The following is a 26,646-nucleotide window of genomic DNA, read 5'->3' on the forward strand; positions in this document are numbered from 1 at the left end:
TTTGGAGTTTCGGCGTTCCCTGTGGTTGGGGAATACAAAGCCTGTAGAGAAATATGTTGAAATTTCCCACAAAACATCATCTTATGTTGAAATCTTCGCAGGAAGAAAGGCCAAAGACATCCTTAACACTGATATTCTTAATTGAGAAACTGGAGCAATCTCTTGATGGGTTAAGGAAACGTGTGGCACCTCGACATAAGGGCGATATTTGGGATGTCACGCTGATGAGTATTTCTTTTGCTGTTTATGTATATATATGACAAAAGATTGTGTGTGCATATTGTATGTGGTAGTCAATGCTTAAACATTAGATTTGCTTTTTCTCTTAAGAATAACTAGAGAAACATATGTAAAACTGTTCCTTTGTATTTTTAAGCTAGATTATTTCAAAGATTGGTCATGTGTCAGAGAGCTGATAATGAACTTGACATTTTATATATATATATATATATATATATATACAAGGGAGAGACTCGGGGAGAGAGACACCCAAAGAATATATTTAAATATAAGAGAGATTATATATTTATTATTTGTATATTTATATATTTAAATTGATTTTAATATTTTAATATTTTGATTCAATATTAATTTTGATTATTATATAAATTATATATTAAAAAAATAATTTTAATTTTTAATTATACGATTATATAATATTATAGCGCCTGATTAGCCGTTTCCTGTAAATTTTGGTGAAACGTCTAATCGTTCAGACACCCGTACACAAGTTCCCAACATTCCCACGTTCTAGAATATCTTGCAACATACATATATATATCTATATATATATATATATATATATATATATATATATATATATATATATAATTTGAAAATAATTGCGAATTTTTCCATTTTTTGCATGGTGTTTTTTTTTTTGAATTTCAAGATTGTCTGTTATGTAATTGGGGCACGATCAAAGATCATGCCCCTTCTCAAAAAGGTGCGCAAGGGCTTAATTAAGCCCTTGGGCACCTTTTCGAGAAGGGGCATGATCTTTGATCGTGCCCAAATTACATAATTAATTAATTATTTCCCTCTTGAAAAGATGCTTTGTCCTCGAAGAATACGTAAGGATGAGTGTTTTTGGCAAAAAGCTTCTGTCTCCCAGGAGGCTTCTTCTTCTGGTAGATTCCTTCACTTGATAAGGTATTCTTTAATTACTCGAGATTGCATCTTCCTTTCCCTGGTGGTGACAATGAAGGAGGGCAAGTGAAACCATTGTGGCGAAAAATGGGACCCTAAACATAGATGTGCTAAAGGAAAAGAAACCAAAAACATGTATAAATGTGAAGCAACTAATGATTTAGACAATGAAGAATCAAACGAAGAAGAAATTGAGGATTCTCTAGAATTTTCTCCAGAACTAGATAACGAGAATATTTCGCAAGTGTCATTATCGGCCATGACAGGGATATCACAACCCCATACATTAAAGTTAAAAGGACATATCAAGAAGATCAACGTAATGGTTCTGATCGATACCAGTAGCACCCACAATTTTTTGGATTCAACTATGGCGAAAAGACAACATTTTTACATTTCCCATGTCCAACATGAAGGTTATGGTACCTGATGGTAAGAAAATTGAAAAGGTAGGGAAATGCCATAAAGTGAAATTACGGATTCAAGACTATAATCTAGAATCTCTGTTCTACATTGTACGATTAGGAGTGGATGTGGTCCTAGGTATCCAATAGCTTCAAACCCTAAGACTTACTCTGGCAACCATTTAAAGAAATTTATAAAATTTAAATGGGAAGGGCAGAAATACAGGTTATATGGGTTCCAGCCCTCTGAGAATTAAATTGTATCATCATCCCAGATGATGAAAATGATTCGGAAGGGAGTACCAACTTATTTCATACAGTGTCATCAATTATAAATGTTGACTTCAACCGGAGGTCCAAGTGCTAATTCAAAAGCACAAAAAAATATTCCAAGATCTTCTAATGAAGTTGCCTCCTAAAAGAGAAATCAAGCATACAATCGAAGTCAAATCAAGATCAAATCCCATCAACATCAGGCCGTATCGATATCCGCATAATCAAAATATAGAAATTGAAAGATTAGTCTAGGATCATTTAAAATGTGGCATTATCACAAAGGGTAGAAGTTTGTACGCTGCTCCAGTTGTATTAGTGTGAAAGAAAGATGGATTGTTCAGATTATGTGTCGATTATTGAGGACTAAACAAAATAACAATTAAAACAAATTTCCAATCCCTTTTATCAATGAAATGTTGGATGAACTACATGGGTATTACCAAATCAGAATAAGGTTGGAAGACGTAGCAAAAACTGCGTTCTGAACACATGAAGGTCATTACAAGTTTAAAGTAATGCCTTTTTGTTTAACCAATGCACATGATCATTCCAAGCTACTATGAACAAGCTATTCCGTCCATATATAAGGAAGTTTGTGTTAGTGTTCTTTGATGACATTCTAATTTATAGTAAAACATGGAAGGAGCACCTACAACATTTGGAGCAAGTTCTTACTGTATTAAAAGAGCATTACTTCTATGCCAAGAAGTCCAAATGCACTTTTGGGAAAGAAGTAGAGTATCTCAGACAATTAATATCCAAGGAAGGAATAAAAGTAGATCCTAATAAGATCAAGGCTATAAGGAAATAACCCAAACCAGTTAATATCTCCAAGCTAAGAGGATTCTTAGGATTGACCGGGTATTATCGAAGATTTATAAAAAAATATGCCCATATAACCACACCCCTAACAAACCTTCTAAAGAAGAACTCATTTTGATGGAATGATGAAGCAGAAAAGTGTTTTGAAGACTTGAAGGAAGTTATGTCTAATGCCCCTGTATTGGCAACTCCAGACTTCTCAAAACCATTTGTAATTGAGTGTGATGCTTTAGGTTTTGGCATAGGAGTAATACTAATGCAGGATGGCCACCCAATTGCGTTTGAAAGCATGAAGCTCAATAAGCAAGAACGTCTCAAGTCTACATACAACAAGGAAATGCTTGCTATTATGCACGCATTAGCCAAATGGAGACAATATCTCTTGGGAAGTAAGTTCTTAATACGAATAGATCATAATAGTCTTCAACATCTCCTCTAGCAGAAAACGCTATCTACAAAACAACAAAAATGGATCGAAAAAATCGCTGCCTTCGACATGGATATATTACATAAGAAAAGGAAAGATAACGTAGTAGTTGATGCTCTGTCCAGGAAAGATGAAGAACCATCATTACTTGCAGTTTTAGTTGTTGTTCCCGAATGGCTTAATGAGATTCGAAGTGAATATGCAAGACATCCAGAAACAAGTGCTATAAGCAATAACCTTCCTCAAAATTCAAAATTTGAATGAAAAAACGATATTCTATGGTACAAGGGAAGAATTTATCTGAGTTCAAATTCCAAATTTAAAGCCAAGATTCTCAAAGAGTCGCATGATTCACTGTTAGCCAGACACATAGGATTCTTTAAAACCTACTACAATGCATGTCAATCATTCTTCTGGAAGGGTATGAATAATAATATTCAAAAATATGTAGCAGAATGTGATAAATGTCAGTGAAATAAAAGTGAGAACATTGTGACCCCAGGGTTGCTCCACCCCTTAAATATCCCAAACCAAAAATGGGAAGAAATATCAACGGATTTTATTGAAGGCTTACCAATGTCAGACGGGAAAGATAAAATTCTTGTAGTAGTAGACAAATTGACATAGTATGCACACTTCATAGGAATGAAGAAATCAGATTCAACAAAAGAGATCGCCGAGATATTTTGCAAGAATGTCTACAAATTACATGGATTCCCTGAAGTCACTGTTAGTGATAGAGATCCCAAGTTTACGGGGAATTTTTGGAAGGAGCTTTTCAAAGTTCAAACATATTGGAACATACGCCAACATGAGTTTTGCATATCATCCTCAATTAGAATGGTCAAATAGAAAGTGTCAATAAATGCTTAGAAGCTTACCTTTGTTGTTATGCAACAGACAAACAAAACAAGTGGGCTCAGTGGTTACATCTCGCTGAATGGTGGTACAATTCAACTTATCGCACTTCTGCAAAGATGACCCCATTTCAAGCTTTGTACGGATATGAACCTCCCAAATGGAAGGATTTGGCTATTTCCGAGACAAAAGTTCCTGTAGTTAAGGAGCAATTGGAAGAAACCCAAATTTTTGTTCAAACATTGAAAGAAAATCTAAGTATTGCAAGAAGTTGCATGAAGCAGCCAACGGACCGACACAGAATAGAGAGAGAATTTGAAGTTGGAGAATGGTTATTTTTTAAACTTCAGCGTTACAAGCAATTATCCCTAAAACAAAAAGGAAAAAACAAATTGGCACCAAAGTTTTATGGACCATATCAGATTAACAAAAAGATCAACCAAGTAGCATACAACTTAAGCCTTCCGGACAACAGTCGAGTTCACAATGTTTTCCATGTATCTTGTCTTAAAAAGGCATTGGGCAGACACCAATCAGCACAGACAACGCTTCCGATATTAGATGATGAAGGCAAGTTCATCTTAGAACTAGAAGGAATTGTTACCACCAGGGAAAGGAAGTTGCGATCTCGAGTAATTAAAGAATTTTTTTATCAGGTGGAAGAATCTACCAGAAGAAGAAGCCTCCTGGGAGACAGAAGCTTTTGCCAAAAACACCTGGTGTTACGTATGCTTTGAGGACAAAGCATCTTTTCAAGAGGGAGGCAATGTTATGTAATTAATTATGTAATTGGGGCACGATCAAAGATCATGCCCCTTCTCGAAAAGGTGCCCAAGGGCTTATTTAAGCCAGGGCCCTTCTTGTAAAAAACCATCATTCATTCACGTATTAATAACATTATTTCTTCTGCCTATTACTGAGCGTGTTTGTTCCATTGTCGAACTAGAACGCGAACATGAACCAGGTGACTTGTATGTGTGCACACATGGTTGTTTGTGAAACTCTAAAAAATGACAAAAATACTGATTTCTATTTCTCTTAATGGCTGTAATGCTTTTCTTTAACAGTAACAGTTAATTCTGTATTAGAATGACAAAATGTGTGCAGTACTAGGATAGGCAATATAGAAGTCTTTTTGGGATCAGAGCAGAAATTTTTGTTGCAGGCTGCATTTTGAATTTCATATTTCCAGTACTAGGATAGGCAGTTTAGAAGTCCCTTTGGAATCAGACCAGAAAGTTCTGTTGCGGGCTACATTTATCTGTCAGAATATCTGCATTTGATGAATGAAATGATTAGAGCAGCTCTTACAAAATACCTGATCACCATAGAGCTATTCATAAACAAAGGTAATTTGCAATTTTTTACAGTTTGATAGTAATGTTCATATTTTATGATGGCTTCTGAAATGTTCATTTTCACTGTATATTTTCGTGAAGCAGTGTTAGATATTCTAAACTTGTAATTTCACCTAGTGTAAAAGTAAGTCTATAAAGTTATATTATATATTGTAAATTATATATAACATAATATATGCTATATCAATTTACATATTGTTGAAGTAAAATGCCAAGCATGGAAACGGACCATGTGACATAGACTAATACATTATTAATTACTGTTCGTTCTATGGTAACTTTGTTTTTGATAGAACAAACGTATTACTTGGGTATTATAAGCTAAAACTATTTATATCTGTTACAGAATCTGAGCCCCTGCAGCACGATGTCATTTATCATTATCTATTGGAGCCGGATATATCTTCATTTCATCTGCTTTTCTATCCTTACAAGAGGGGGTCCTAACTAGAGGCTTACATATTATCCGAGCATATAAAAACTGGTTGTGTTTTCCCTGGTTGTGATATGCTAGATTGGCACAAGTGTGTAGATAAACTACTTGGGATAGTGTAACCCAGATGTGATTTAAGACCCTCGGGCCTTGAACAGTCTGGAACCTCTAGATTTGCAAGAAAAGACACAAGACTTTTAAATCTGGTATTATTGCTTCATCCTACTCATCTGTGTAGCCTCCTTTTCTTGATTCTGGGAACTCTTGCATTATCCTTTGGAGCAGGTTTCCTTCATGGATGAAACCCTTTTCATACAGCCAGTTCCCATCAGCCAAAGTCGTTCTCTAGGAGATATCATCTGGATATGTACTGGGGCTTTGCTCTCAGATTTCATTACTTTACCTTGTACTGCTTCTTGTATTTTCCTGGTTCCTTTCTTACTGTTTTTGTATCATGGGATTCTTTTGCATTCCTACATTGTATGTTTGCTGAAAGCTGACTTACTTTTGTGGTCATTCATTGGACATTAATACTATTATGTGATCTTTTCTTCTCTGATATTATGTGGTTGCACCTAACTTCTTTTAGTAAATGCTTCTTGTTGATTTTTCCCTTTGAACTTGAAACTCCCATTTGAAGGTGACATCTTCTGATTCGGATGTCGACTTAGAGTATTGCTGTTCCTTGACATCCATAATCCTTGCTTCATTCTGGTGGACCTCTTATGGTACAAGATACAACATTACTGGTCATATGCCTTCTTTCTTTTGATGTGATGTCTACTTCACTACCTAAGGCTTACCTGTTTGGGTTCATCCCCTTTTATGTTATTTTTTACTGTTCCACTCTTTCTTTTAACTTGGTTTTAAATTTGCTTTTATGGTGCAAGTTACAACATTGTTGCTGGGGTGCCTTTCTTCTCCTGATTTGCTATCTACTTCACTATCTGAGGTTTACCTTTTAGGCTTATCTCCTTTTATCTTATTGTATACTTCTTTTTTTAACCCAGGTTTAAGACTGCTTAGGAGATGTTCTAGAAAGTCTCTATTGTTGTCAAATGCTGTTATTCTTAGTTCTGTTCTAGGTCTTGGGCCATCACATTACTGTTGTTATATTCATTGTTGGTTGGCCCATTATTTGTAATTGTACTTTTGTTGCATACCTATCTATCTATTAAGAAGAGAGAGAGAGATCTAGTTTTAGGGATAATGATGAGTTATCTGTAAAGGAGGTTGCCCCCTTGAAGTGGCATTTTTATTCACTTATATTCACTTTTTTAGCATGCCATCAACGAATTTAGTATTATTAATGCTTATTTGGCTATTTGATCCATAACATTTGGTATCAGATTGCGTTATTATATTTAAAATAAATTACTATTATTATATTTAAAATAAATGACCATTAAAGTTACTTTATATTTAAATTAAATGACCATTAACCATTATTATATTTAAATTAAATAATCATTAAAATTACTTTATATTTAAATTAAATGACCATTAAAGTTACTTTATGGAACTTACTTTATGAATCTCACTTTTTTACACTTCAAATAAAAATAAACTTAATTAGAATATCTAAACGGTCGTAGCTTATAATTTATAATATGGTCAACCAAAGAAAAAATTAATGAACTATCGCAGCCAACTCCCTTGTTAATTATTCGCTACGCTGGTTTTTCTTTACATTATCACGTGATTCGTACGCTGACTTGGAATTTTGTGCTGATGTCAAACAGTTTTAGACATGGACAGATGTTAGGTGGATCTGGGTGGATCCGAATCCGAATCTGTCTTCGATACGGGGATCCATGGATCCAACCATTGGGGCTGACGGATCCGGTAACATAGTTGGAGATACACCATATTGATCAATCAGTTCGATTTTTCTGGGGTGAGGTTTACTGTGTTGAAATTTGATGACTAAAAAAAGTTTTCTGCAATCCCAACCCGATTTTAATTTCACCTTATCACTCCCATTCAGTTAAATTCCCTTTCCCATAAACATACATTCAACATATAGAATTATGGAAATGAAATTTTCATATTTAAACACATGGAACTGTCAACACATGCTGAAAATAAATATGGACATAACCAGACCAACAACACACATAAAAATATTCAGATTTTTGGTCAACTTAGACCTAGGCAAAACCCTTTCAATCTTCTCTGGGGAAAACCTGTTAGAGAGCTCTTCAAATTTATTTATCTTTCAAGTTCAGGGAACATACATTTGTAGACAAAACAAAACAACAAAATACAACTTATCTATTCAGCGCAAAATGCCTTGAAAACCCTGCCCACTTTGCCTCGATTTCCTTGCCCACTTGAAGCTGAAAATATGTACTGTACAGATACGACTATACGAAATGTATTGTACGGACTCCATACAAAATGTATGGATTTTTGTACCGCTATACTGACTGTACAATTTTTTTTCCAAAAACCTCTTTCGAACGACGTGCAACTCGCAACATTCAATGTTGTTCTTACTGTACCTTCTGCTGTCTTCTATGCCTTGATTTCAATGCCCAGCTTTGCCCGGAAATCACTCCTTCAACTTGTTGCAACAAATTTCTCACAGAACTTTTCTCCAGCTCTCAGCGTCCCTTCTCCAATCTGCTCATGAAGAATGAATTCAATGTCTCTTTTCTTTCCCCCTTTTGTTTCCCTAATTGACTTTTGGGCAACCCTAAGATCTAATGGCTTAGATTCAGTTAGATCAAGGGATGAGAATAAATGTGCATTTAATTATCACTTTCTATTTTTTAACTCACCCATTAAATGTTGTACCCACATTGTGCTTTATTTCTAAAGTCACTTTTCACTTTATAATTTAACATCGACTTTACCACCTATAAAGTCACTTTCACTTTATAAAGTCACACTTTGGAAAAGAATTATTTTGGACACTTTTCCCTAGGTAGAGACTAACCCATGGGAAACCACTTGTCCAAGGTACATTAAAAATCAACACTCCCTCTTACTAAGGAAAGTGTTTCTCACCACACCCATTTTGTCCCTGAAATGGACATGCTTGCCTCTTGGCAAGGACTTCGTGAGAACATCAGCCACCTGCTCATCTGTTGATATATACTCTAGCTTCACTGCCCCCTTCTGAACATAGTCCCTGATGAAATGATATCTGATGTCAATGTGTTTTGACCTGTCATGAAACACTGGATTCTCCGTGAGTTTAATGCAACTCTGATTATCACAGTGAATAACCGTCGGTCTCAACTCCTGATCAAATAGGCCATACAACAACTTGCGAAGCCAAATGGCCTCACAACTAGCTTGACTAGCAGCCATATACTCAGCCTCAGAAGAGCTCAAAGCAACTGACTTTTGATTTTGACTGAACCACGACACATCGACCGAACCCAATCTGAAGCAACACCCTGAAGTACTTTCCTGTCATAAGCACAACCTTCCTAATCTGAATCTGTGTAAACTGCTAACCTCACTCCATTTTCCCGCTTATAGTCCAGACCATAATCAATAGTCCCTGCACGTAGCGAAGAATGTGAATTGCAACTACCTAGAGCACCTTCCTGGGCTCAACCATGAACTGGCTTAATTGTGTTCACTGCAAAGCATATATCTGGCCTAATTTTGACCAGATACATCAAGGACCAAATAAGCTGCCTATACAATGTGGGATCCACCAAACTAGAATCTGAAGCATGAAGCTTCTTCCAGTTGGTGATCATAGGTTTTACATGGGTATACAGTCTGCCATGTGAAATCTGCTCAACACATCCACAACACACTGCCCCTGCCCCAAAAATATATGCCCCTCCTCTTGCCACACCTCAAGCCCCAAAAAGTAATGCATCAACCCAATGTCCTTCATCTCGAACTCCACAGAAAGATCCTCCTTGCAACCACTAATCAGTACCTCTGCCCTAGTAATGAACAAGCCATCAACATACAACACAAGAATGAGCGGATCATCTCGTACAACAATGTAGTATAGGTTCGGATCTGCATCACTCTTCGTGAAACCCATTTGCTGCAAGTAAGTATCAATCCTCGAATACCAAGCTCTCGGAGCTTGCTTAAGTGCGTAGAGTGCTTGCCTCAGCCGACATACATGGGTCTCCTGCCCAAGTACGTCAAAGCCCTGTGGCTGCTCAACATACGCCTCCTTCTCTATAACTCCATTCAGAAATGTGGTCTTCACATCCATCTGATGGATCTTCCAACCCATTTCTACAGCAATAGAAATATGGGACTGGATAGAAGTGTACCGAGCTACATGAGTGAAGGTCTCATCGTAGTCAACTCCCTCTATCTGTGAGAACCCTCTAGCTGCAAACCTCGCCTTTAACTTCTCACTGCTACCATCCGCAACATGCTTGATCTTGTAGAGTCACCTGGAAGTCACAGCTGACTTGCCCTCAGGCATAGGCACCACTTCCTAGACATTTTTCTTAATGATAGAGGCATACTCCTCCACCATGGCCTCTCTCCATACCTTCTGGCTGGCAGCCTCCTAGTAGGCTTAGAGTCAACAATGATGGTAGCCTTGGCTACGTAACTGCAAAACCACTCAGGTGGCACACTCTCCCTGTTCACCCTCTTCGGAGGACCAATGGACTTAGCTTCCTTTAAGGTGTCTTGAAGCCACTTAGGCCTCCTCTTCCTTGAAGAAGCTTCTCCATAGGGAACCTCATCCTCTGCCCCCCAGTCTGGTGAACCTGAAGGTCTGCCAACTGACCTTGGTGTGCCTGTACTAGCACCTGTCCTCGAAGAACCTGTACTGGCACCTGTGCCTGTGTCAGCTGAAGTGCCATGTGAACTCTGTACCAGTGGACTCCTTAAAGAAGTGCTCGGTGAACTCGCCACTGGTGCCCCAAATGTCACTGACACTGAAGTACCTCCTGTACCAGTCGATCCAGAACCTCGAGGTCCTACTCCCTATACCTGACCTCCTTGTTGAGGAGAAGTTTGTGACTCTCTCTCATCATACTCCCGTGATCTCCGACAAGCCCTCGCCTCCTCGAACTTCATATCCCTCCTAATCACCTCTCCGTTTAGAAGGAATGAAGATTTGATAGGCCTTCAGAGTCTCGCTGTAAGCCATAAAGATACCCTTCTCTGCCATGGGTTCCAACTTCATCCTCTGCTCCTTGGGGATATAAGTATAAGAATACGTGAGACATCCAAAGATATGAAGATGTGCTACATGAGGCTTCTCTTCAGTGAAAGCGTCCTCCAGAGTCATATTCCCCAATACTCTGTGAGGACTCCCGTTCTGAAGATAAACAACAGTATTGCAGGCCTCAGCCCACAAAACAAAGGTAAACCTTGATCATGAATCATCGTTCTAGCAGCCCCAACAATATCTCTGTTCTTCCTTTCAGACACCCCATTATGCTGGGAGTTGTAAGGAATCGTGAACTCTCTCCTAATGCCCTCTTGTGCACAGAAGTCAGAAAACTCACCATCGGTGTACTCATCACCATTGTCTGAACTCAAGACCCAAATCTTCCTACCTGTCTGCGTTTCCACAAGAGCTTTGAAATCTTTAAAGTGATTGAAGACCTCACCCTTGGTCTTCAGGAAATATATCCAAGTCCTCCTAGAGTAGTCATCAATGAATATAACATAATACTCATAACCACCCAATGACACGTGAGACACACGACCACTAACATCAGTGTGAATCAAGTCTAGTATACCTGTAGATCTGTTGTCGCTCGCTGGGAATGGGAACTTGGTGTACTTGCCCAAAGCACAACCTTTGCAGACCTCATAATGCTCGACACTGAAATCAGGAACTCTAGTATTGATCTCCCTCAGTACCCTCAAAGCTCCACGATGCATATGTGCCATCCTCTGGTGCTATAACTCGCACAAGTCTCTACTATTGGTGGTAATAGTGTGAGTGCTACCAGATGTGCTACCTACCAATGCTCTTGCCGACTGAAAACTGAACCTATATAGTTTCCCAGAGTGGACTCCAATCACTTTGGCTGAAGTGATGGAAGCATCCCCTGGGATGCATCAATACCTGCCCTTCTGAGAAAGTGACGTCAAACCCCTTCTCCTCCATAGCAAGCACTGAAATCAAGTTCTTCTTCATCCCCGAAACATACAAAGCATCCATGACCTTCAAAGAAGGCAAAGACTCCTTCTCAAAGGTCATAGTCTCCACACTCACGATCATCTCCTAGTACAATCTCAATATCAAGTGCCCTCTCTGCAAGCTCTGGAAAGAACTCCCGTGCACCTGTCATATGGCGGGAAGCCCTGCTGTCTATGTACCACACGTCGGATGATGTACTCATACGAAATGTGGAAGTAATAAATGCAAAGTCCTGGTCAAACTGTGAAGCGAAGTGCTCCACCTTTGATGAAGCTGCAATACCCTTCTTCCCCTTGTTCTTCCTCTCAGGACACGTAGCAGCATAGTGTCCCATCTTCTGACATGCCCAACATTTGACTCTGGATATATCTGTATCTTTCTTCTTCTCCTCCTTTCCATTAGCCCCATCTGATGAGGCCCTTTTCTTGGCCTTCTCTTTGTTCTTCCCCCTGGCTGTCAAGGCTACATCCTCCTGATCTGCTATCTTCACCCCATTACTGCCAGTCTTCTGTATCTCATGCTGCACACAATCATCCCAGAATCTGTCCCAATTGGGAAGATTCTCCCTAGAGGTAACAACATCTCCAAAGACCTCCCAAGACTTAGGAAGTCCCGCTACAACTATCCTGACTAACTCTGTGGGTGCAACTGCCGCACCAATAGCAGTCAAATCATCACTTACTTGTTTGACCATGCCAAGATAATGAACTACACTTTCAGCCTTTGTCATCCTAATGTTCTTCAATTGTACTTTGAGTTCCATCTTCCTGCTCTCATTGGTACTCTGATAGAGAGTGGTTAGAGCTGTCCACATTTGATATGCATGTGTGTTTCTTCTCACCTATCCATCAAAATCCTTTCTGCCTTTGCATTATTTTTTGTGAATTCAACAAGTAAATTTGCAGCAGTAGGAGGTACAACCACTTGCCTCACTATGTCCCAAACTGTTGCCTCCTCAAACACTGTCTGAATTCTGCCCTTCCAAACGACATAGTTGGATATCCCATCCAGTCTGCCCTCTATCCTTAAGAACATGGCCATTACTGCTGTTCAAAATTTACAAAATCAAGAAAATGGAGAAATGAACTTTCCAGCACACCTTGCTATCCCAAAATATCAATTCCTTGTCCAAAAATTCAGTTTGTTGTCCAAACCACTGTTTGCTTTCCCAAACTACTGTTTGCTGTTCAAACCGCAATTTTCAGCCTGTAGCTCTGATACCATGTTGAGATTTGATGACTAAAAAAAAAGTTTCCTGCAATCCCAACCCGGTTTTAATTTCACCTTATCACTCCCATTCATTTAAATGCCCTTTCCCATAAACATACATTCAACATATAGAATTTTGGAAATGAAATTTTCAGATTAAAACACATGGGACTGTCAACACATGCTGAAAATAAATATTGACATAACCAGAATGACAACACACATAAAAATACACACAGATTTTGGGTCAACTTAGACCCAGGCAAAACCCCTTCAATCTTCTTCGGGGAAAACCTATTAGAGAGCTCTTCAAATTTATTTATATTTCAAGTTCAGGAAAAATACATTTGCAGACAAAACAAAACAACATAATACAACTTATATCTTCAGCCCAAATCTCCTTGAAAGCCGTGCCCACTTTGCCACGATTTTCGTGCCCACTTGAAGCTGAAAATATGTACTGTACGGATACGACTATACGGACTCTGTACAGATTGTACATATTTTTGTAATGCTATATGGACTTCACAATTTTTTTTTTCCATTTTTTTCAGAAACTTATCTCGAACAACGTGCATCAGACTTTATGAATTATTTTTCCCAATTTTTTTTCAAAAAGTTCTCTCGAAGGGTGTGCATCTCACAACATTCAATATTGTTCGTACTGTACCCTCTGCTGTCTTATATGCCTTGATTTCCATGCCCAACTTTTCCCATAAATCACTCTTTTAGCTTGCTGCAACAAATTTCTCCTTCAGAACTTTTATCCAGCTCTTAGCCTCCTTTCTCCAATCTGCTCATGAAGAACGAATGCAGTCTCTCTTTTCTTTTCCCCCCTTTTGTTCCCTAAATGACTTTTGGGCAACCCTAAGATCTAATGGCTCAGATACATTTAAATCAAGGGATGAGAATAAATGTGCATTTAATTCTCACTTTCTATTTTTTAACTCACTCATTAAATAAAGTACCCACATTGTACTTTATGTCTAAAGTCACTTTTCACTTTATAATTTAACATTGACTTACCACTTATAAAGTCACTTTCACTTTATAAAGTGAGACTTAGGAAGATAATTATTTTGGACAATTTTCCCTAGGTAGAGACTAACTGATGGGAAACCAGTTGTCCAAGGTACATTAAAAATCAACATGCTGAGAAAGTTGAACAGGTGATCTGAGTTGCAGTAGAGGGGCAAGGATAGTTGGGGTGGAGGATCTTTTCCGGAACCCCGAATACTCAACAGAGGGAGGTAAAGACACACCAGAGGAGGCAACACAAACCAAGGAGGACTTATGTTGGGCCAGGAGGGCCCACGCAGTGCCAGTGCAGAGGATCAGTGACCTGCAGAAGTCCGAAATCAATTGGGGAGCAGTAGGATCAACGAAGAAGGTTGGCGTCAGAGCTCCAGGAGGCAGTGAGGCCAACGCAGAGTTGACCAGAGTCTCAGAGTGCTCCATGCAGGGCCACACAACTACTGCGAAGGGGCAACGCAGTTGTAGCCAAGGTAATCAGCTCAGTTGTCGGATCGAAGGGATTTTGCCGGGTGAAGTGAGGTAATCTCACTTAGGTTTCTGCCAGTATATTTTATCTCTGTAACTAGATCATTGAGAGGGCATCCAGAGTTGTATTCAGAACTATTGCTTAATAATAGAAATCCCTCAGAGCTGTTGCACCGGTTTTCCCGCATTAGGTTTTTCCGGGGATGTTTGTCCAAAAATAACGTGTCCCTTGTGTGTTTGTTTCATATTTGTTTCAGTTTATGATCTGTATGTTGGTGTAGTCTGTAGTAGTGTTTTTCATCACTGGCTATAAATTAAATAACTTGTTGAATGTAATAACAAATAGGAGATGATAAACCAGTGATTGCAGTAAGATTTCTGATGTGTAGATTCAGAAATTTTCACACACTCATCAAACTCATCATGGATTCACCACTACTAGAATGGGGATCATCAACAAGAGCTACAGAAGCATCATCTAGCTCAATGTGTTTAGACTTGGATTGCTCAACCTTATAATGTGGTAGAAATTGAAAAAATTTAACATTCCTAACAAATGATTTTGGTTTGACTGAAGGGTTCATCTCCTCAACCTTATAATATGATAGAGAAAACTTAGTATGGCTAACCAATTATTTTGGTTTGAGCGAAGGTTACATTTTTGTTAAGGCCATGGTAGAGGAGTTCAACAATCAATACCACCAACATCAATGAAGTTCAACAATTACTACCACCAACATCAAGGTACATAAAGAGATTCATGCTCTTGATCAAATGCCAATCCCATACCCTCACACATGATAGAATCAAATGGAAACATTGCAATCCCCCAAATTCTGAAATCATGAAAACTATCAAGTCTGCTGAGTTTTGAGTGAGATCTAAAATTATAGCTTATCCATATGAAATCCAATGAGGTTGAAACCAATCTCATACATCCTGAGTCAATTCATGGTAATGTTAAAAATTTAAGTAAAAAGATACCATTGATTGCCAACTTTGTTAGGGTTGAGTTAGGTTTTTTGTTTAGGTTGAGGGTTTTAGGAGGGGGAGGGTTGGTTTTATGGCCAATGGGGGCTATTCTAGAAGGAAAACTACCGCGAATTTCCTCCAAAACCACCTGAAAATCTGCCGTTGGTGGTCCCGGACTCCCCCACAAATTTGGAATCCAATTGGGCCTGTTAGGATTGGAATGAGACAGTTAGGGCTGATTTGTACGGGTTAGGTACCAAACCCACTGGTTTGGTACCTAATCGGTAGAAACTTACCCTCCAGCTAGGTTTTTCCACTAGTTTGTTATTTGGGCCTATGTAGCCAGCTGGTTTGACCAATTTCCAGTTCAGACTTGCCGGTTTTTAAAACTACAATTTTGATCACTAGGAAGATGCATACGCTTTTTTCTTTAAATCACTCATTGCTTATTAGATACTAGGAAATGAAGACGGGAGGAGTTTCTTACTTGTCATTTGGAGTTTGACAGTATTTAAAACCTGTTATACATAGCAGGTGAAATTGCCAAGAACAGTGCAAAGGTTGTGAAGAATGCCAGGAACAACATCTACCTTCTCAATTGGAGGCGTCAGAACATTGCAAAGGTTGTAAAGTATGCCAGGAACAACATCTACCTTCTCAATTGGAGTCATCAGAATTTAAAGTCTGTCATACTTATCTGATGAAGTTGCAAAGCAAAGTTCATTTCCTCCAGTTTTGGCCAGCAAGCCATAAATTTGAGTCAACATCTTAGAAGGTTCTGGGAGAACTTTAAGATACTGTTTTCACTTAATATCAAATATCTATTAACACATGTTGACTTTGTAGCCTTGGAAGGTCTTCTACATTGGCTGGGTGTCTTAGCAATTAGAAGATATTTGATTGCCTATTTAGGTGCTTGCTTGGTAGAGTAACTTTAACTTAGGAAAAGTACAATAACTAATTTAATTAATTATTGTGGATTGTTAGCCCAAAGTTCTAAGGCTAAATAATAAAATTATTTAAGTGACTTGTATATAATCTCAATCTTTGATCTCAGGTGAGACTTTAATTCTCTAGCCATTGATCGCCTAGGAGATTTCAGTTAGGGATTTTGACTTAATGAAATTATAAAATAAGCCTAAGGTAGATGTGAAGACATATTATGTTGAGGAAGTGATTTTCGCAAGAGCAAGGGGCTCAAATAGACTGAAGAGAAGTGAGAAGAATTGCAGCAGAGAATTTCGGGAGAAAATTTGAGGGAAGCTGAAGCTAGGAGAGTGAGAGGCCAAGTTAGTTGAAGAGGAGGGCCAAAATATCCAGAGGCTGAATTACTCATTTGCGAAAGGGCTATATGAGGGAAAAGAGGGGCTAAATTATTCGGGTGAGGGAGGCTAAATTTTCTGTAGGTCAAGTTTCTTCAGTAATGCGGAGGATTGAGGGAAGCTGAAGCTAGGAGAGTGAGAGGCCAAGTTATTTGAAGAGGAGGGCCGAATTATGGGAGGGCCAAAATATCCAGAGGCTGAATTACTCATTTGCGCAAGGGCCATATGAGGGAAAAGAGGGGCTAAATTATCGGGGTGAGGGAGGCTAAATTTTCTGGAGGTCAAGTTTCTTCAGTAGTGCGGAGGATTTCCAGTGGCTGATTTCCTTGAGGCTGATTTTTCCTAGTGGGGCCGAGTTCCACATTCCAGCAGTTGAATTTTTCCTGCGTATTCTCTGTGGGTCTAGACCCTAATTTTCATGTGAAATTTAATATGAAGGAAGATTGTGTTGGGCACAAATTTGCTGTTGTAGTGTGATTGATTTCCTTATTTTACTTCCGCTGCAGTTTATTTTCTGAATTAATATACGAGTGTGTTTATTTTATCAGCAATTTCTGAAACATCTGAGATAAATGTTTTTTGGGTTTTTAATAAAAATTGTTGAAGTAAAATAAATCAGATCTGGTTTAAAAGAGTTAACACCACAAATGTTCAAATATATGGATTTTTGCACAGCTAAAAGGAGGGAAGGCTGAAGATGAAATTCTCCCTTATTGAAATGGGATCAAATTGTTATGCCTAAATACTTGCAGATGTTTTGCCCAAGTTTTTTTCTAGGTAATATATTTGGGTAAAATCCCCAGGCACTTCCCTATATTCTGATGATGGTACACAGTGTGAACCCTAAATTCTTTAAGGCACAGAACAAGGTCAAAAGCAGGGCTCAAATTCATTACAACAATATGCCCATTATAAGATCAATATGTCACTTATGGTAGTAGAACCTTTGTGGGGAGGATAACAGTTCATCCCACAATCACTTGGGCTAGACCCAATTGACACTGTTGTGTTGTTGTTGTGCCTAACTTGCATGCATTGTTGTGGCATTTTTTTCCTGATGTTTAGTGGAGTGTTACAAGGAAAAATAAAAAATGTAGACGACATGCATGAGAAACATTTTTGAGATGGAACGATGGTGTAGAACACTATTTCTAACTTTGAAGTGGCTGAGCTGATTTTAGTAGTGTCCTGTTTCAGGGTGAGTCTGACCAGTATGAAGACTACTACATAGTGCATAGCTTGTCTGGCATGTACAGTTCATTGATGAAATTATATCATTCGATCATTTTATTCCCGTTTAGGTTGTCAATGAGTTTGTCTTGGGGTACTATTTGTCCTATTTGTATTTTCATGTATATTACTGGGTTTTATCAAAATTTCTCTTCTTAATTGAACTGGTTTTTAATGAATAAATTTGCAATACATGGCCCACAAAACAGATTTGTATGCATGTTTTTATGATATATACATTCCATTCTTGTTTTTTGTGTGTGCGTGTGCGCGCACATGAGAGAGAGAGAGTGGTGCTTTGTTTCTTCATTATGACTAATTATAGATATTTTTGGTATTCTGTTATTTGCATTCAATGGTGTAGTTTTCATGATGATTGCTTCTCCTCAGCATGGAATTAAATGCAAAGGTTCTGAATGTAAGAATTAGTGCCCTTTTGCTATGCAGGTAAATCAGTTAGCAATGGTGGCACAAAAATATCAAAATGCTGCTGCACAAAGTGGTAGTTCTGGCCTCTCTGTACAAGATCTGCAAGCGAATTGCAATATGTAAGTCTATTTAGGTGATAATGTGTTTTCATTTTTTGATTAATTTTAATGTTATTGTGGTTATTGTTTCTGATCTAGAACCATTCTTCAGAGAATGACCCTTCTACTAATACATACCAATTGCAAATAAATACATGGCAAGGAAAATTCTCATTGAACAATAATTGATTATCAGTCTGAAATATGCACATGTAATTCTTCAGATATGTTCCTTACACTTGAACACTGCTATGCCTAACATAAGGGCATAGATTTAGTTCGTGTGTTCAATCAATTTTATGGCAAGTTAATTAACTACAATGAGGGAAGTGGGACAACTATTCCCCATGATTTAACTTGCTAAACAGACTAGCATACCACACACAAAAAATAAACGTCATTATACAAAGGAGGATGGATTGAAGAGAAATGAAATTGGTTGTGAAATGTGTGATGGTAGGGTGCACCATCTATTTCTCGTGAATTTACTCCTGAGTCTAAGGATGGAAGGCATGATTGTGTCTGAATTTGGTGATGTCCTTATCTGATTCAATCACCTCCCTTGTAAAAGTAAATTCTATTATTATCCTTGAGCATTGAAGTGATGCAAGAATTCAAAACAATGTGGGGTGCCTTTCCGTTAACATTCTGCCAGGTGCCACATAATTAGCAGCATTATCTGTTACCATCTACAAATAATGCTGCACACTATAGGTTAGATGAAATTTTCCATCAACTCACAACAATGTGGCATCTCTGACATGGACAGAGGCACCGACAGACTTAATAGACATTTGTCCCTAGGACAATCAACCAATTTTTTTAAAGCAAGGCCCTGCCCTTCGTATCTGTCCAACTGTCAGATTTAACCATGTTTCTGGTGGTTTCCCACAATTATTTTAACTCCTCCTGTCTGGTATTTATGTCTTTTCCTTTTGAAGTAGGGCCCTAGTCTCTTTGGTCATCAACAACAACAACATCTCATATTGACTGGTAGAATAGATTGTTCTTGGCAATGCTAAAGAGTACATCACTCCTTAGGAAAAGCCTGCCCACAGTCCTATCTGCTTTCTTTATTGTAAGAACTGATACTCGTAATTTGTAATTTCACATATTTCATGATTTGTTTGACATTACATTCACAAAAAAGTGGTTATATTTCCAACTATGGCTGGGCGAATTTAGTAATAATTTTTAGTGTTCAGTTGTATTGCACGTCTTCAGATGCAACTTTCAAGGTTTATTTATTGGTAATAGGTACTTGATATAAACTGTTATAATATTTTTATTGACATCTTAAGCTGCTAAACTTGTCTGTGTGTTGTGAACTCAGTGGGGATGGGTTGATTTTCTGATATTGGGAAGTTTATGCAGAAGTTTGTTTTTTTGGTTTTGGATTCTAGTGTTGTAGCCCAGATCATATATTTCAAGTTTCAACTGTTTGATGCACTGCTATTGTTGTTGAGAGCTTTACCGGATTTTGAGATTCAGTTTGAATCACTAGTCTATTTCAAGATAAATATTGAATGTTCTTCCAATATTGTGAAATGAGAATTACAAACCATCTTCAACCGTCGGGTGGAAAAATGTTGGATTTGTTGGAGAGGGGAACTGTTTATGATTGTGAATTGTATGCATGCTTTAGGTTTGTAACAACTGGGCGTCAGCTGGCACGGAATTTAGAAGCGCAGTCACTGAACGACCTTGGTTTTTCGAAGAGATATGTCCGGTGCTTACAGGTTTTTCCTTTGCTGTTTCTTAGCATATTGTTTTTGGGAGCCCATGATATATTTAATTTATTTAATATTCATGTAATGCAACGGCATTTTAGATCATAAATTTGTAAAATTCTGAAGGGTCTTTAATACTGTGAACAGATATCTGAGGTTGTGAACAGCATGAAGGATTTGATTGATTTTAGTCGGGAACATAATATGGGGCCAATTGGTAAGCATCTCTCTTTTGATGGAAATTTCCTGTTATGCATTGCAAAACCAAGCTTAGGTTGCTTCGATTGTGTCTGTTGCAAGGCCAGTCTTTAGTTCCAGTTTCCGCCTATTGCTTTGTGCTCCTGTTATTATCCTTTCTTTTTCTGATATTTGTAATAGTAATACATTGCAGTAGCTTATGTTTTGGAAGCTTGGATTTGGATCAATGCTTTCTTGTATTTAACATCTATTGCAAGTTGATGTTCTTGACTAACCTGATAAAACTTCAGCCTTTGATGGCCCTAATTGTTAGTATATTCTTAGACATCTTATGGAAAGAATTAGTCTGGCAATATTGCATATCGTAAAACAAAAAAGCTGGATGTTTGAAACAAACATTAAAGAATATTCTTATCTGCATAACCGTTTCAGGATTCTAACAGACATTCATAATAAACAAGTGTTACATTTTTAAGTAATGCTTTCTTGGTCTTCACGACCTGATAACGATTCTGTTGTTTATGACGTTATATTTTGCAATAACTTATGGAATCAAGTAATTTGGAGACATATAGTAGCCGAAAGATGTTGCATAAACATCAAAACAACAGAAACTGGATATTTGGGAACAATTTTTCAGATAGCCTACAAAAATGGTAGTCGGAATCTAATTTTTTGAGCAGCCTAAATGGTTAAGAAATCTACGTCTGCGGATCAATGTACCATTTCCACGTGTTGGTGTGTAAACAGAGTTTGGCAATTCATTCAATTGCAACGACCCAGTTGAAAATTGAAACATCTGAGATTTACATCCATGTATTTTTCAAAATGATTTTTAAACTTTCAAGCTTAAAATTAAAGACTATATTTACAGCTCAATCTTTATGTTAATCCATCATTTATATTTACTTAATCACTTTTAAAAGTACAGGCTGTCAAACTATTGTTCATTACACACCCATTGTTCAATTGAGTCATCTAGAGCAGCTTTAAAGAAATTATGACGAGATATCAAGGCTTGAGATGAATGGCAAGACATATCAACATGAGCAAGGCTACCTGAAAATAAAAATATCAAGTTGAGAAGGGGGAACTGATATGAAATATTTCTTTGGGGTTTGTAGGGTCTGAGGGATGAATCATAATTAAGGTATTAAGATTGGTGTACCTAAATACGATTCAGTTTTTCCCAGTGATTTTACTCTTTTTTTTCAAGTGTTTTAGAGGTAAGGAACTGTTAAGAATGATGCTTCCTTGAAGACAGGATCTTGGCATGGATCTATTGTGGACCTTGAAAAGCTACTGTAATTTAATAATCCACTTGAGTTTCTTCAGTATTGCTAATGCTCCAAAGTTCGTTCTATGCACTTGAGAGAAATCAAATGGAATTTTTGCAAATGTTTAGACTGAATAAATTATGTCCATAAAGCTGTAGAAGTTTGAGAAACAATGAAAAGATTGTCAGAAGTACTGACTCACTGAGAGTTATCTTAAAAGTTAAATGAGACAAGCACTCTGGTTATACCCCCGCCCCAATAGGTTGATATCCTTTCTTGATTTTTTTCTCCAGTTTGAGGGAAGAACGTCTGTTTGGCTTTGGAGTGATGCTTTGGACAGTAAATCATTACCAGATAGAGGCTTGAGCCTGTTAACGAGAATACGATAAAGCTTGATCATATGTTATAACATGATTGTTTCATATCTTTTAACAACCTCTGATATGGAAATTATGAAGTTTGACCTTGTTGAAATCTATGTTTGTTATGGAATGCTTGCAATATTCTTTTAATGTTTTCTCTTTTGGTATGTCTTAGGAGTTTCTTTGTGGATGGATGCCATCATTTAAAAATATTTAGTGCATTTATCTTTTATTTCACAGTGGCTTATTGTCGATTATGGTTGCAGCAAGTTTAAACAATTTCCCTCGTCAGACTGCTTCTTCTAACCTGCAAAGTCAGCAGATGCAGCAAGGAGATCCTGTTGGAAATATTCAAGGATTAGCTTCAGACCATAACAGCGTGAAAATGAATCCGATGCATGGTAATATGAACAATCATATAAATAGCCATGTTAGTGGAATTGTTAATAATTCTTCTCACAATGCTACAGCCCTGAACAACTATCAAAATCTCCTGCGCCAAAATTCAATGACGACTTCACAGAATGCTTTACAGCAAGAAGCATCTTGTTCATTTGGTGGCTCAACGCAAACACCACCATGCAATTCTTTACAAAGCCCTTCACATTCTATTCCATTTCAGGGTGCCGCTTTATCTTCAATGCCAGGAACCCTGCAAAATACCTCTCTTATTGGTTTGTCCAATTCTATTCAGCAGAACTCTGTGGGTGGAAACTTGCTGCAGCAAACACATCCACAGTCATCCCAGGGCAATCAACCTTATCCACAGCAAGTAATACAACAGTTGTTGCAAGAAATGATGAATACTGGAGGAACATCACAGCAGGCATTGGTTGGGCAAGGCTTAAACGGAAATGTTGGGAACATGCTTAATGGTTTGACTGGATCTGGGGGCCTGGGCATTGGTTCTGGTGCAGTGCGAAGTGGTGCTGGCATGATGGGCAATGGTTTGGGTTATGGAAATAACAATATATCTAACATAACTGGAAACACAGGGACAGCTCTGGGTGGAGCAGGGAATTTAATATCTGGTAGAAGCAACAGTTTTAGGAATATAGCCAATAATTCTGCGCCTGTTGGCAGCATTGGATCTAGTAGTTTTGGTGGAAGATTAAATATAGGTGCTATCGCTCAGCCGCAAAATCTTCACATGCAAGATGTGGTTCAAGACCTCCCACATGAATTCCCAGATAATGGCATTTTTAATGGGCTGGCAGCAAACGGTGATTCTGGTGATAATCCATTTGGCTGGAAAACCTCTTGATACTGATGACATGTCATTTGGAACAGATTCACAATTTGGTTCTTGTATCACATATGCACGTTGGAATGTAATGATTGCAATCCTAAGTTTTGTGCTTGGCACTTAATTGATTGATGTTTGATGTCAGAACTTTCTCATGAACAGATGTAATTGATTGGATCTGGCAGTTTTGTTCTGAAAAAGGATATATTGTAACTTTATATACCCCCCTGTTAAGGGAACTTTGTTGCATCTTCAAAGAGAGGTTTGTCTTCATTGTAATCATCTCCAAGTCAATTTGTATACTATAATACTTGAGCTTTTTATTTAACTTCCTATTCGTTTATTTTAGTCTTTCGTAGCTGTAAAGAACAGTCTCTTGTTTCGATTTCTCAATTTTTCTTGTAGCCTTAAGCCTTAGAGCGTTGGCAGTTAATCCACATTATTTTGTACGAGGCATTGCAATTTTCTTTATGAAATTCTATAATTCTATCCTTAAATCTGCTTAGGATTTAATTTTTCTTGTTTATGTGCAGTATTGCATGATAACATCTTTATTTGGCGTTTGTTTTATTAGCTTCTGCCTTGCCTCTGCTGCGTTGGTCTTTTGAGAGAAGGAAATGCAGAAGGAAATCAAGGCTGTTGAGCGGGATGTGCTAATGATAGACTTTAAATTCAAAATTTATATGATAGTTGAAAATGTTTCAAGTTGTCAAAGCAAAGGTTTTTTGGTATGTGTACATTCAAGTATATAGCATGGAAACAAAGCTATGGTCGAACTAAGTTGAGTCATTGAAGTGACTGAAATAATAATAATGTGTTCATTTCATGGGGTGTAGTATATTTAGTTGTCTGAGGAAAATCCCGAGGAAATGCAGGCTTTGTGAGTGAGTGTGTGGCAGTGTGCCAATCAATCTAAAAGATATAATTCAAGTTCAAATTCAGATTACCGAAATTTAAAGGCCATAGAGGCATCTTGATTTCGAAAAATAAAGCCCATAGAGGCATCATAATGAGTAGACAATTCAAGAATGGTTGTATCGAACTTGGATCAGGTTGGTTGAGGCGAATAATCCAAGCAGCTGAAAATTTTCAACTTTGAATACATTCTCTTGAATTTGGGCCTTTTCGATTTGCTGCTGAATTTGCACTTTTGTCAGAGTTCAGCCAAACATCTGTTTATGCCATTATAGGGATTTATAAATTTGTTGAGTTTTAGGGCCATAGTTATGCTTTAAAATGATAGTACTCTTGTAATGGCAGACGTTGCATTTCAAGAATGTACAAGATTGTTGTTATGGAGGGCTTTTTCTAAGAAGATTTTGAGGGCTAGGTCACTGGTTCTTGAAAAGCGTTCCCTCTTTGTTTGACAAAGAACACTTTTTGTAGTAAATCGCCTAACTCAATTCGGTGTTTTCCATTTGAATAATTGCCATCACAAATTTAATTTGTTGAGCATCGTTATAGGCTAGGTGTTGTTTTTCCTTTCCATTTGTACAAATTTGGTATTGTCTGCTCCACTTTATATTGAACCCAGGTTTAGATTATGTAGGTCTCACCATAAAATCAGGCTTTAATTTGAATGAGTGATCTCTTTAACGAGAACCAGTGGCTGAGATTATTGAATTTGATCTATTCAAATGACCATGTCAGACATGTTTCACATCTAACAGTCAAATCGGTCCTGATTGTTACGAGGATTTCAATTTCAGTTGAACTTCAGAACTATAGCTATGAACAAAAATAATTGTTTTCTGGTAAATATATTTTTAATAGGAACAAAAAGGAAAATTACCCAAAATTAGTGGTTAAAATGCGCTGCCTACATGTTGAAGGCTGCTAAATGGGCTGACGGTTACCATTGCGCTTGAGTACTGACTTGATTTTTCAATCTTCAATTTTGTTTCCTATCTCGTTTATTGGGATTTCCTATTTTTTCTTTCATTGTTCTTCCTCTTTTCCGTAACTTTCGATAGGTGTTTTGCTACTGCATAGCTTTTGAGAGGTTCTTCCACTCGAGATGATTTAACTTTTGTTTCAGCGAAAGTTGCCGCCCTTATTTATGGATATCTTCTTCATCGTGTCTATTTTAGGAGTCTCTTTTCTCAGCCACGTTTTTGCTTTCTTTATCTTTGTTGTTTTCTGTATGCATTGGGTTGCGGCTCTTGTGCTTTTTCTGGTCACGTGTCTTTTCTCATTCTAAAAATTCTGTCGTCATTTAAGTCTTTTTGCATTCTTAAAATGCTTGGTCTCCTTTGCTTTTCTCATTCTAAAAATTCTGTCGTCATTTAAGTCTTTTTGCGTTCTTAAAATGCTTGGTCTCCTTTGCTTGATCGACTGTAAGAGTGAACACGTAGTCAAGTGCCCATATGCTTGACGAGTTCTGCATGGAAAGATTACATTATCAGTTGTCCAGTACTCACCTACGAGTTATTCCTTCAAGTTCGATAGTTGAGAGTGCTTAAATCCTCATGATACAAGATATGTGGTCTCCTGTGGCTGGTTTATCTCAAATTACGATGCCTGTATGTAATACCAAGGGTTAGTTTATCCCAGAACCTACGCCCAACCTTGAAACAAAATTTATTTGTCTAATTTAAAAACTAAAATTAAACTTTAGTCCATTCATTTAGATAAATGTGTAGTCCAGCAAGGTGTTTTTTTGGCTGTAATTTGGTGACATGATTGTTGGTGAGATCATGATGTTTCATTGTTTAAATTGTATTTTTGAATGCAGAAATTGATTCAATGCTCTCAATGCCCTCAAAAACTCCTAGGGCACTTGAATTGTGCAGAATAAAAACTTGAAACTATAATTTTCTCAATTTCTGATTTTTGGACAAAATTGATTGGAAAATTTGTCCAGAGAAATGCTAAAAAGTAGCCTCATTAGATCTGCAATTCATATCTCTACTTTGTATGGTAACCCACTCAGTAGGGAGGGCCTTTCATTGTCTGTCAACTTAATTCACCCCATGGGTTTACATGCAGATTCATTAAAGAGAGCAAGCCTCTTGGTGCTCTTACAAGTGGGGTGGAATATCTCTCTACATGGTTAGAAAATTGATATGCTCAAAAAATATTGATGTTAAAGTAATTTTTCTTTTTCTTTTTTCTTTAATAAAGATTTTAGCCTTTTTTTTGTCTTAGAATTTTATTCACCGCAGCTCTCTTCTATGTTTTGTCAGTTTCATAAAACAAGAAACATAAACACATTGAAATGCCTAATTTTAAAACTTTTACATAGCG

At 37.6% G+C, this 26,646-nt stretch overlaps 1 protein-coding gene across 2 annotated transcripts in view; it reads left to right on the forward strand.

Annotated features, from left to right (window-relative positions):
* Window positions 1-23,743, forward strand: part of LOC149199245 (putative transcriptional regulator SLK2) — a 58,869-nt gene extending 35,126 nt beyond the window's left edge. For both annotated transcript variants that reach the window (XM_089402357.1, XM_089402356.1), the window contains exons 8-11: window positions 18,508-18,608; window positions 20,233-20,326; window positions 20,465-20,534; window positions 22,421-23,743. In XM_089402357.1, coding sequence (XP_089258483.1) covers window positions 18,508-18,608; window positions 20,233-20,326; window positions 20,465-20,534; window positions 22,421-23,418 — 1,263 coding nt within the window. In that variant the 3' untranslated portion in view covers window positions 23,419-23,743. The remainder of the gene's footprint in view (window positions 1-18,507; window positions 18,609-20,232; window positions 20,327-20,464; window positions 20,535-22,420) is intronic.
* Window positions 23,744-26,646: the final 2,903 nt, after the last annotated feature.

Source organism: Pinus tabuliformis, chromosome 2_1, assembly GCF_031772625.1.
Source record: "Pinus tabuliformis cultivar Carrire ecotype Pingquan chromosome 2_1, CPIR1, whole genome shotgun sequence".
Lineage (NCBI taxonomy): Eukaryota > Viridiplantae > Streptophyta > Pinopsida > Pinales > Pinaceae > Pinus > Pinus tabuliformis.